General features: G+C 42.3%; 2 protein-coding genes across 5 annotated transcripts in view; one reads left to right on the top strand and one right to left on the bottom strand.

Annotated features, from left to right (window-relative positions):
* LOC130298217 (oocyte zinc finger protein XlCOF22-like) overlaps positions 1-12,478 on the top strand; it is a 300,794-nt gene that overhangs the window by 188,435 nt on the left and 99,881 nt on the right. For 2 of the 4 annotated variants that reach the window (XM_056551131.1, XM_056551132.1), the window contains exon 5: positions 9,389-10,567. In XM_056551131.1, the coding sequence (XP_056407106.1) occupies positions 9,389-10,560 (1,172 nt within the window). In that variant the 3' untranslated portion in view covers positions 10,561-10,567. Of the gene's footprint in view, positions 1-6,391; positions 6,816-9,388; positions 10,568-12,478 lie in introns of those variants that run through there. The other 2 variants (XM_056551133.1, XM_056551134.1) reach the window with 2 other exon arrangements.
* LOC130298216 (zinc finger protein 84-like) overlaps positions 1-12,478 on the bottom strand; it is a 111,191-nt gene that overhangs the window by 8,257 nt on the left and 90,456 nt on the right. The window lies entirely within an intron of this gene.

Genomic DNA, 12,478 nt, shown 5'->3' on the forward strand with positions numbered 1-12,478 from the left:
TCACCAGACCCCTCCATTACTGTATAATGTCCCAGCATTCCCAGCAGTGTCACCTCTCCAGTCATCACCAGACCCCTCCATTACTGTATAATGTCCCAGCAGTGTCACCTATCTAGTCATCACCAGACCCCTCCATTACTGTATAATGTCCCAGCAGTGTCACCTATCTAGTCATCACCAGACTCCTCCATTACTGTATAATGTCCCAGCAGTGTCATCTATCTAGTCCTCACCAGACCCCTCCATTACTGTATAATGTCCCAGCAGGGTCACCTCTCCAGTCATCACCAGACCCCACCATTACTGTATAATGTCCCAGCAGTGTCACCTCTCCAGTCATCACCAGACCCCTCCATTACTGTATAATGTCCCAGCATTCCCAGCAGTGTCACCTCTCCAGTCATCACCAGACCCCTCCATTACTGTATAATGTCCCAGCAGTGTCACCTCTCCAGTCATCACCAGACCCCTCCATTACTGTACAATGTCCCAGCAGTGTCACCTCTCCAGTCATCACCAAACCTCTCCATTACTGTATCATGTCCCAGCAGTGTCACCTCTCCAGTCATCACCAGACCCCTCCATTACTGTATAATGTCCCAGCAGTGTCACCTCTCCAGTCATCACCAGACCCCTCCATTACTGTATAATGTCCCAGCATTCCCAGCAGTGTCACCTCTCCAGTCATCACCAGACCCCTCCATTACTGTATAATGTCCCAGCATTCCCAGCAGTGTCACCTCTCCAGTCATCACCAGATCCCTCCATTACTGTATAATGTCCCAGCAGTGTCACCTCTCCAGTCATCACCAGACCCCTCCATTACTGTATAATGTCCCAGCATTCCCAGCAGGGTCACCTCTCCAGTCATCACCAGACCCCTCCATTACTGTATAATGTCCCAGCAGGATCACCTCTTCAGTCATCACCAGACCCCTCCATTACTGTATAATGTCCCAGCAGTGTCACCTCTCCAGTCATCACCTGACCCCTCCATTACTGTATAATGTCCCAGCAGTGTCACCTCTCCAGTCATCATCAGACCCCTCCATTACTGTATAATGTCCCAGCAGGGTCACCTCTCCAGTCAGCAGCTCCATCATCTTGTTGATGAGTTCTAGGATCTTCTGTTCATCCATTTCCTCATGTATCAGGGAGTGAGGTGGGGGCCCCGGGATTGGGCTCAGGGTTCTTCCCCATCCTTCACACACAGGGGCCCGACAGCGCCCACTAGAGGACTTCTTCACTACTGTGTAATCCTGTGTATGGAGAGACACATTAATATCACTACATACATTCCCAGAATCCCTCACCTCTCCAGTCATATCCATCTGTTATTACATAGATAAGAATGAGGTCATGTGACATCACTCCCAGAATCCCTCACCTCTCCAGTCATATCCATCTGTTATTCCATAGATAAGAATGAGGTCATGTGACATCACTCACAGAATCCCTCACCTCTCCAGTCATAACCATCTGTTATTCCATAGATAAGAATGAGGTCATGTGACATCACTCCCAGAATCCCTCACCTCTCCAGTCATATCCATTTGTTATTACATAGATAAGAATGAGGTCATGTGACATCACTCCCAGAGTCCCTCACCTCTCCAGTCATATCCATCTGTTATTACATAGATAAGAAAGAAGTCATGTGACATCACTCCCAGAATCCCTCACCTCTCCAGTCATATCCATCTGTTATTCCATAGATAAGAATGAGGTCATGTGACATCACTCCCAGAATCCCTCACCTCTCCAGTCATATCCAGCTGTTATTCCATAGATAAGAATGAGGTCATGTGACATCACTCCCAGAATCCCTCACCTCTCCAGTCATATCCATCTGTTATTACATAGATAAGAATGAGGTCATGTGACATCACTCCCAGAATCCCTCACCTCTCCAGTCATGTCCATCTGTTATTACATAGATAAGAATGAGGTCATGTGACATAACTCCCAGAATCCCTCACCTCTCCAGTCATATCCATCTGTTATTACATTGATTAGAATGAGGTCATGTGACATCACTCCCAGAATCCCTCACCTCTCCAGTCATATCCATCTGTTATTACATAGATAAGAATGAGGTCATGTGACATCACTCCCAGAGTCCCTCACCTCTCCAGTAAGCCGGAAGAGTATCTGTAGGGTGAGGTTTATGATCCTGTCGGCCATCTTGTTCCTGTCTCTCTCCATGGTTGATGGGTCATCCAGGAGAATTCTCTTATATAGAAGATATCAGCAGAGGATCCTGGATTGGAGAAACCTGAAGGGAAGAAGAGGAGACGATGATAAACCGCACCAGATTCTATGGAGAAATAAAATCCATTTCCTGGAGATAATCTGGGGAAACATCTGAGGAGACATTATAGGAGTTTTCAGATTTCTCTATAAAACAAAATCCATTGTCCGAGGGCTGTAAAATAAGAGACTAGAGCGCACTCCCCTCTCCCGTCCAGTGGTGGCGCTCTGGTCCTCCAGGTCTTCTGAGGTCGCTCTCCCTGCTCTGCTGAAGACGTTGTGAATCCATTTCTCCTAATCTCTGAGGCTGCGGTGTATTCAGAACGTCTTCATCAGAGCAGGGAGAAGAATAGAGGGATTCAATATGACATTGTCCAATGAAGAATAGTGAAATGTGTCCACTAGGGGGCACAATATACATCACAATTACATCAGGATTTTATGTGAATTGTGATATGTCCCCCCGGAAGAACCTGCTATTACCTGCAGCAGAGGCCAAGCATCATATACCGTTACACACGCAGGGTCTGGGCCACCACCGGAGTCAGTGTTTCCCAAGCAGGGTGCCTCCAGCTGTTACAGCATTTGGCTGTCAGGGCATGCTGGGAGTTGTAGTTTTACAACAGCTGGAGGCACGCTGGTTTGGAAACACTGTCTATAGTAATAATAGGGGCGCGGGAGAAACTTAAAAAACCTGATGCTTACATAGTCCTGTATGGAAGAAGTGGCTGATACCCGGAGAAAAGAGACTGACCAGGTGACAGGATGGGCGGGTAAGTGACCTGATACCTTCACCAACCAGACATCCTCTGGGGGGCAGTATAGGCAGGAAATCAGGCAAACAACCGCTGGTCGGCACAGCGCTCCCTAGAGAAACAACCGTACAGCGCCATGTCTAAGCCACGCCCACCTACATTATTTTATTACAAAAATGGGATATAAACTTATTAGGGGAGGGGCTTCTATTACAAACCCTGAATAACGCTCTGCCATAGTGATCAGTGTTATCGGTGCTCGGCTTATACAGGCTGTGGAGGTGTCTGTATACTTAGAGCACCGATCTGAGCACAGAGCATGGTAAGGGGCCCTCCGGCCGTCATCTCAGCTGATCTAGACTCCGCCCCCCAACAACTGCATTTTACTCATTTTACATCCTGCAATCGACTTTGATCATGGAATCTAAAGGGTTAATGGCGATGAGCGTCATTAGTGGTGAGTCCTGGCTGCTTATAGCTCCTGAACTCACCTCAAAGTCCCATATGGGGCACAGAATGTAAATATACATCGTCTCCTTAAGGGTTAATAACAAACATCCCCAATAATCCTGATCTGATGGTGACCGCACACACATACCTGTATCTGTAGAGGAGCCGTGTGCTTACAGGACCTGCGATGATGTCACCGTCATGTGATCAGTCACATGGAGGAGGAGGAGTCACATGATCAGGGGCTGCTGCTCTGAGAGATCTCCACATACAACAGCAGTGACTGCCCCACCAGGACCTGCTCTGTATCTGCTACATGCTGGAGGTGTAGGACCTGTGATGATGTCACAATCATGTGACCAGTACATTTGGGGGCAAAGTTTAGCAGTATAGATGTGACTGCGGGTAAAGGACCTGTGGGGAGGATCATGTGACAGGAGTGGGCGGAGCTTAGCAGTGCAGGATAGAAGAGATTGCGAGTGAAGGACCTGTGATAATGGTCATGTGACAGCAGAGTCCTGCATACACGGAGCAGATGAGACCAGAGCTGCAGCCCCCGATCATGTGACTCCTCCTCCTCCATGTGACTGATCACATGACTGTGACATCATGCAGGTCCTATACGCACAGGACTCCTGTACAGTCTGCAGGTGGAGGTATGTGTGTGGTCACATGTGGAGCGCTGTTAGTTTTTTGTACTATTAACCCCTTCAGGATTCAGCAGGTTTCGAGTTTTAACCCCTTAAGGACACAGCGATTTCTCATTTTTGTGTTAGTTTATATTTTTCCTCCTCGCCTTCTAATAGACATAACGCTTGTAATTTCCTCTTTACAAACCCATATGAGGCTTCTTGTTGTTGTTGTTATTTTCACCCCTGATTTGTACTTTGTAATGACATCACTCATTTTACTGCAAAATCTACAACAAGGGACAAAATAATATTATTTATGGGGTGAAATTGAAAAAAAAGCCATTTTTAAAATTTGGGGTCTTCTGTTTCGACGCAGTGCACATTACGGTAATTAGAGATGAGCGAACTTAAAGTAAATTCGATTCGTCTGGAACGTCTCGGCTCGGCAGTTGATGACTTTTCCTGCATAAATTAGTTCAGCTTTCAGGTACTCCCGTGGGCTGGAAAAGGTGGATACATTCATAGGAAAGAGTCTCCTAGGACTGTATCCACCTTTTCCAGCCCAGGGGAGCACCGGAAAGCTGAACTAATTCATGCAGGAAAAGTCATCAACTGCCGAGCCGAGAAGTTCGTGACAAATCGAATTTACTATAAGTTCACTCATCTCTAACTGTAATAATTCTCTTTATTCTGTAGGTCCAAACAATTACAATGATAAATGATTTATGATATATTTTTTGTACAATAATGAGTCTGTATCAGATTGTCCTACCTTGTCCCCTATAACTCTCTTATTATTCCGTATACGGGGATGTATGAAAGTCATTTTTTGCGCTGTGATCTGTAATTTTTATCGGAACCACTTTAGTTTTGATGAGACTTTTTGATCGCTTTTTCAGAATTTTTTTTGGCCCATGAAGTTGTGTTTATTTACATTTACGCCATTGACCGTGCGGTTACACATGTTTAGGTTTATTTTTGTTTACATTATTTTATTTTAAAACAAATTGGTAAATGGGGAAGAATTAATCGTTTATTAGGGGAGGGGCTTATTCACATTAAGTTAATGTTCTTTTTACCTTATTCCCAGTTTTTTAGTCCCTGTAATAGACTATTACATGGAATCTATAGATAACATACACTGATCAATGCTGTGATGCTGAGGCTGCCTGCAGGATTGGAGCGTCGTTCAGACAGCGTGGAGCGAGGTTAGGGACCTCCACACGTTCTCTCAGCTGACCGGGACCCCGCTATTTCACTGTGGGTGTCCTTATCAGCTCCACTGAGCTACCGGAAATAGATTTTTGGCATTGGTGATGTCCGGCATTAGCAATGAGTCCCAGATGCTGATAGCAGGTAGGACCTAGGGGCTATGAATCGTGCTAAACTCCTCACTGTGCTTCATAGACTGGCAGCTGCCTCCCCCTCCCCTCCAAATCTTATCACTTTAATGACAGGAGTCCCTGCTCTGAAAGGGGTTTCCTGCACAAGAGCAGAAGATATGCCAGATTTGATGCGTCTCCTGCTCCGGAGCTGGGCCCATGGCTATACATTATATACCTCCTGTCCAGTCAGCCATGAAGGAGTTAAATGGTGGTGATGCATTGACACTTACCTTTTTTGGGGCCACACACTATACAGATAGCTGCTTATTGTCCCTTCTACTCGCTGGGATAAGAGCAACCAGTCTAGCTAGGGTTAAGTGGCGCACAGCACTGCCAATTCTATCCTTAGGGGCCAGACAGTAAGCAGCCATCTATATAGTCCCGGGGGAGGGGAGCAGTGATACTATGAAATATCACTTAACTCCTTACACTCCATGGGACGGGCACTTTGGGTATAATGACCTGAACTGACAGCTGGATCATCAGACTTGCGGTCAGTTCAGGACATGTGACCATAATATAGAGGATCTGCCCCGACAAGTATTCACCTCATCATCCGAGAGCAAGAAGATAAATCATGTGCAGGAATATCCCCTCAAATGTCTCCATATAACATCCTGGAATTGTATAGAATTAAATGTTTATTCACAATACAGGTTCCTATAAGGTGTCAGGACGTGGCGGTCTATTTCTCCATGGAGGAGTGGGAGTATGTAGAAGGACACAGGGATCAGTACAAGGATCAGGTCATGATGGAGGATCAGCAGCCCCTCACATCACCAGGTAATAGACATGACTATATACACACGTCCTCTCATTATTTGTATGTAAAGAATGAATTCAGTCTCTGTATGTGTTCCCTACAGTCAGATCCAGTAAGAGATCAGCACCAGAGAGGTGTCCCTGTCCTCTAAATGAGCAGAATATGGAGGACATTACTACAGGGAAAGATCTGATCTATATTAATGCTACAGACATAAAGGAAGAACAAGAGACATATGTAAGCAGTGATGAGCAGCATAAGGAGGACATTTCTACAGGGAAAGATCTTATCTATATTTATGCTACAGACATAAAGAAAGAAGAAGAGACAGATGTGAGCGGTGATGAGCAGTATAAGGAGGACATTCCTACAGGGAAACATCTGAGCTCTATTAATGCTACAGACCTAAAGGAAGAAGAAGAAGAGACAGATGTAAGCAGTGATGAACAGTATAAGGAGGGCATTTCTACAGGGAGAGATCTGTTCTATATTAATGCTATAGACATAAAGAAAGAAGCAGAGACAGATGTGAGCAGTGATGAGCAGTATCAGGAGGGCATTTCTACAGGTAACTGTACAGGTGAGTAGTAACCACTAAATACAGAGAAGAGTCACAGATTCTACTCGGTCACCTACTGCAGTAATTACAGTAAAAAATAATGCTCATATATGTTACTCACTAGGTCTATTTGTCTTCTGTATTTGGCTCACAAATCCCTTTGTTCTGCTGTTCACCTATTCTGGCATCCACTGTTCAGAAAGGGGAGTGTCTGAGGCAAGCACTGAGCCCGCCCTCACTCACCATTCATTCGACTTCCTCCCTGGGTCTGCTGTGCCGAATCTCTTTATCCAATCACTGCAGGCTATTCTGTAACCCCCTCCTCTCTGCTTTCATACTGCAGTCTGATAGGACAGGAGTGAGCACAGAGGAGTACTAGTCCTGCCAGGTCTGTGCTTCAGCTGGGACAAAGATGATGCTGCAGCCGGACAGGATTATGTTTTATATGCAAAATGAACCCCTCCTCGAGGATCCTGCCCTACTGGGTACACAATGAAAAATTATTGGAAATAGTTTATTTGAAAAAATGTGGAAATACTTATTAAAATACAATTATAAATTTAAAAGAAAGAAAAACCCCATATACATAAAACATAATGATCAGAGAAATACTAGTTATATGTTGTAATTCTCTGCCATTGGGCCCTAATGGTAAAAGATAGAGAGATATAGCAGTGCCAATTGTTTAGGAGTGCGGACATCTGGCACTGCTATATCTCTCTATCTTTTACCATTAGGGCCCAATGGCAGAGAATTACAACATATAACTAGTATTTCTCTGATCATTATGTTTTATGTATATGGGGTTTTCTTTCTTTTAAATTTATAATTGTATTTTAATAAATATTTCCACATTTTTTCAAATAAACTATTTCCAATAATTTTTCATTGTGTACCCAGTAGGGCAGGATCCTCGAGGTGGGGTTCATTTTTCATATATTTTTTAATATTTTTGATCGGTGGGGATCGATCTTATAGCCACATTAAACCTCGGACGCTTGGTTGTGAGCTGCACACATCCCTTTACTTGTGTAGAATTATGTTTTAGATCGGTGGTCTCAAAGTGTGGCCCTTACTGATACTGAGCATGTGTTTTGTCTTTAACCCCTTAAGGACCAGGCCAATTTTATTTTTGCGTTTTCGTTTTTTCTCCTCGCCTTCAAAAATCCATAACTCTTTTACATTTACATTCATAGACCCATATGAGGCTTGTTTTTTGCGGGACCAATTGTACTTTGTCATGAACCCTCATTTTACTATAAAATGTACGGCGAACCCAAATTATTATTATTTTTTTGTGAGGAAATTTTAATGAAAACCACAATTTTGCTGATTTGGAGGGTTTTGTTTTCCCCCTATACACTTTACGGTAAAAGTGACATTTTCTTTATTCTGTGGGTCAATACGATTATAATTATACCTACGATTACACACTTTTCTATTATTGTACTGCTTTTAAAAAATCTCAAACTTATATATATATATTTTTACTAAATCAGTCGCCCTATTTTGACCACCTATAACTTTTTCATTTTTCCGTATACGGGGCGGTATGAGGGCTCATTCTTTGCACCATGACCTGTAGATTTTTTTAGTTCCACTTTTGTGTATATGTGACTTTTAAGTCGCTTTTTTCTAAAAAAAAAAAAAAAAAAATTGTGAATGTGATGTGACCAAAAAGCAGCAATTTTTTGTACTTTTTTCCAGTTTACGCTGTTCACCCCACGGGATCATTAACTTTACATTTTGATAGATCGGACATTTATGCAGACAGCTATACCAAATATGTTTCATAATTATTAACTTTTTATGCTTTTTTGAGTAAAATAAGGGAAAATAGTGATTACAATTTTTATTAGGGTGGATTTTTCTATTTGTTTTTTAACTTTTATTTTTAACTCCTTATGTCCCCATAGGGGACTATCTATAGCAATCATTAGATTGCTAATACTGTTCAGTGCTATACATGGTCAGTATTATCAGCGATCTTCTGCTCTGGTCTGCTGGAAGGCAGATCAGTGAATAAGACCCCGGGAGAGCGGCGGAGGCAGGTGAGGGGACCTCCGTGCCGGCGAGTATCAGATCAGCGATTACAAGCGCCGCGCTGCCACAGGTGCCGTGATCTGTATTGATCAAGGCATCTGAGGGGTTAATGGTGGACGAAGTACTGCCGCACCAGGATGTCCATTTATGTCCATTGTCATTAAGGGGTTAAATTCCTTGTTTGCGCTGTTGTTTTTATTGTCCCTGTTGTCTCCATCTTATATAGTCAGCAGGATTTCCATGTAGACGACTAGAGGAATAATTTGGGACATTTCCCAGCACTTCTGTATTGCTGGGGGCTCTGAACCGCCTCGGCTGTCGTCTGATTTGTGCCCTATGGATTGTTCATTGCTGCTGGATGGGAGTGTGATGGGGTCCAGGAGTGGGGTGTATGTGACCTGAAGACCCTATATTATGTCTACATTAACTATTTATTATCCGGAGGATGGGGAGAAGGTTCCATGATGTCACATGCTGCACTTATAATGTTCTACTAAAAAGACTATAAATATGGGCACAATTATTAATAAAATCTGTGTTATTCTCTGCAGATTCTTGTACCAGGAGATCAGAGGAGAATCTTCTATCTTCAGATTATAAAGCAGATGATGATATCACACAAGATACATATGAAGAACATTCCATTATCCCAGATACACCCTCAGCCCTTCACAGCCAAGATCTCTCATCTCATCCTTATATACAGGTCCTGTCTTCTCAGTCATCACAGGATGTTCAGCAAAAAGAAAGTCATAGAAGGGGTGTTGGACATGAAAGAAATCATACAGGAAAGAAACCATATTCATGCTCAGAATGTGGGAAATGTTTTACTAAGAAATCATATCTTGTTCAACATCAAAGAACTCACACAGGGGAGAAGCCATTTTCATGTTCAGAATGTGGGAAATGTTTTACTGACAAATCATATCTTGTTCAACATCAAAGAACTCACACAGGGGAGAAGCCATTTTCATGTCCAGAATGTGGGAAATGTTTTCCTTTTAAATCAGGTCTTGTTGTACATCAAAAAACTCACACAGGAGAGAAGCCATTTTCATGTCCAGAATGTGGGAAATGTTTTCCTTTTAAATCAAATCTAATGCAACATCAAAGAACTCACACAGGAGAGAAGCCATTTTCATGTGCAGAATGTGGGAAATGTTTTTCTGATCAATCAAGTCTTATTCAACATCAAAGAACTCACACAGGAGAGAAGCCATTTTCATGTGCAGAATGTGGGAAATGTTTTACTTATAAATCAAGTCTTGTTAATCATCAAAGAACTCACACAGGAGAGAAGAAGTTTTCATGTTCAGAATGTGGGAAACGTTTTGCTCAGAAATCAGATCTTTTTAGACATCAAAGAACTCACACAGGGGAGAAGCCATTTTCATGTGCAGAATGTGGGAAATGTTTTACTGATAAATCAACTCTTATTCAACATGAAAGAACTCACACAGGGGAGAAGCCATTTTCATGTGCAGAATGTGGGAAATGTTTTACTGATAAATCAAGTCTTATTCAACATCAAAGAACTCACACAGGGGAGAAGCCATTTTCATGTGCAGAATGTGGGAAATGTTATACTGTGAAATCAAATCTTGTTCAACATCAAATAACTCACACAGGGGAGAAGCCATTTTCATGTTCTAAATGTGGGAAATGTTTTACTCAGCAATCAGATCTTGTTAAACATAAAAGAACTCACACATCTATATATTAACCATGTACTTAGGATAGTTGACACTAATACATACTCATATATATATATATATATATATACACAATATATGCTTCATCTCCAAACTTGTTATCAATTTTGAAGTAGTTCTCTATATTATATGATTTATTATCCTTTATATTCATCTCCGCACACTGGACTTATAATAAATGTAATATTGTCCCTGACGTTGTATATAGGGAATGTAACGCGTCAGTGTTGTCCCCGCCCCCTTCTCATTATGATTATAGAGACTTTAATTCAAGGCATCAGACAGGATCCGCGCGTCTCCCTTGAAGATCGTCTCTTCTGAACATAAGACGCTGCAGATACTTTTATTTATCACAAACCCTAGACCAGCGTTTCCCGTCTTGACGTCTATTTTCGGTCTCAGATCATAAAATCCATTTTTCTATATGAGAAGTCGTCAATATCTCAGCGTCCCCCGGGTTCAGTAAACATCGGTGTAATTCTTTTCCTTTTCTTTGTCCTCCCCGGGGTATAAAATCCCTAGAGATCTGATCACATCTGGTACAAGATCTCTTTACTTCACACTTTGCGCCATTATTACACGGATTGAAGACCCAGTTACACGCTCGTAAATTCCCATATATGTCGTGGATTGGAAGGAAAAAGGTTCTTAAATCTTATATTTACCAATAATATTTTATATTTTTACAGTCCGTCCCTATCATAGTACGGAATTGTTATTTTTCTTCTATCCGATGGTTATTTAGTAATTTTGTTATGATTCAGAAGAGACCACGTGTCCCGTATAGACGCTCACCCTGAAGACATTAGACGGCGGTTTTGTGTTTCCGGATTTACACACTTATTATAAAGCTTTTCCTTCGTCTGGATTATTAGAGCTCGTTCGCTCTTCTTTTTCTCATCCTCCCCTTTATATTCCTCCTCATGTGGATATGGAATTCTCCTCAGTCCCTCCTTCTATAGGGCCCATTTTGTGGCCCCCGCACTCCTCTTTGGCCTCTCTAGTTCTTTCCTCTTTTATATATAACTTTGTCGGTATTACGAGACTGCTCTACGACTGATTCTGATTTCCCTTCCCCCCTAACCCCACTTTCTTTACTCCCTATGATTATTACTAAACACATTTTCCCTCTTCCCCTTTGTGGGAACGTTTACATTCTTTTACGTTACGAGATTTATATTCTTCTACTAAGACTTTGGCCATAGAGGAATCTCAGGCTTTCTGGGGTTTTATAAGTAAATTTATTTTTACTCTCCAATGTTTTAAGCGTTATACTAACATACGTCCCTGAAATTGGTTAGAGAGATAGTATTATTATTTAGGGAATAAATACAATCTAAGCTTTATTCTTATCTGATTTCTTCTGCTCCTAATAGTAACCAAAATGCATCTTATATAAGAAGAGGAGCTGAATATCCAACTCTCTGAAGAACAGTGCGGATTTATCTCTAGCGCTCACGTGGCTCCTCCCCCTGTATTCGTATACAGGAGAGTTCATATAAGTTATATTGTGGGGGGTATGGGACTCCTCCTCTCCTTTTGTCACATGGTATTCCAGAATCTTCTCAGTGCGATGTCACAGGGTGGGGGGGGGTGGGGGGCGTGTCTGTGAAGTCATGATCACGGCCTCCAGTTCCAAGATTTCTGGACAAAATGTACAGAACACTGGAGTACCCCCTTTAATCTCACACCTACTATTGGTGACTAGACGTCTTATTCCGATATACTAGAGATCTTCTACCCCCTCCAGTCATTTCCCAGCGGTGCAAAAAAAAGTTCCCAGTTATTCAAAATTGAGGAACCTGTTTCATGGCAAAATGTCTTGAACAATTCCTTGGAGACTTGTTCTCTTTAGATTACTTTTAGAACCTTTTCATTAACACCTTAAGGACCAAGGATGTACCTGTGTACCTATGACCCCGTGTCATA

This window comes from Hyla sarda (assembly GCF_029499605.1).
Source record: "Hyla sarda isolate aHylSar1 chromosome 1 unlocalized genomic scaffold, aHylSar1.hap1 SUPER_1_unloc_5, whole genome shotgun sequence".
In the NCBI taxonomy this organism is placed as follows: Eukaryota; Metazoa; Chordata; class Amphibia; order Anura; family Hylidae; genus Hyla; species Hyla sarda.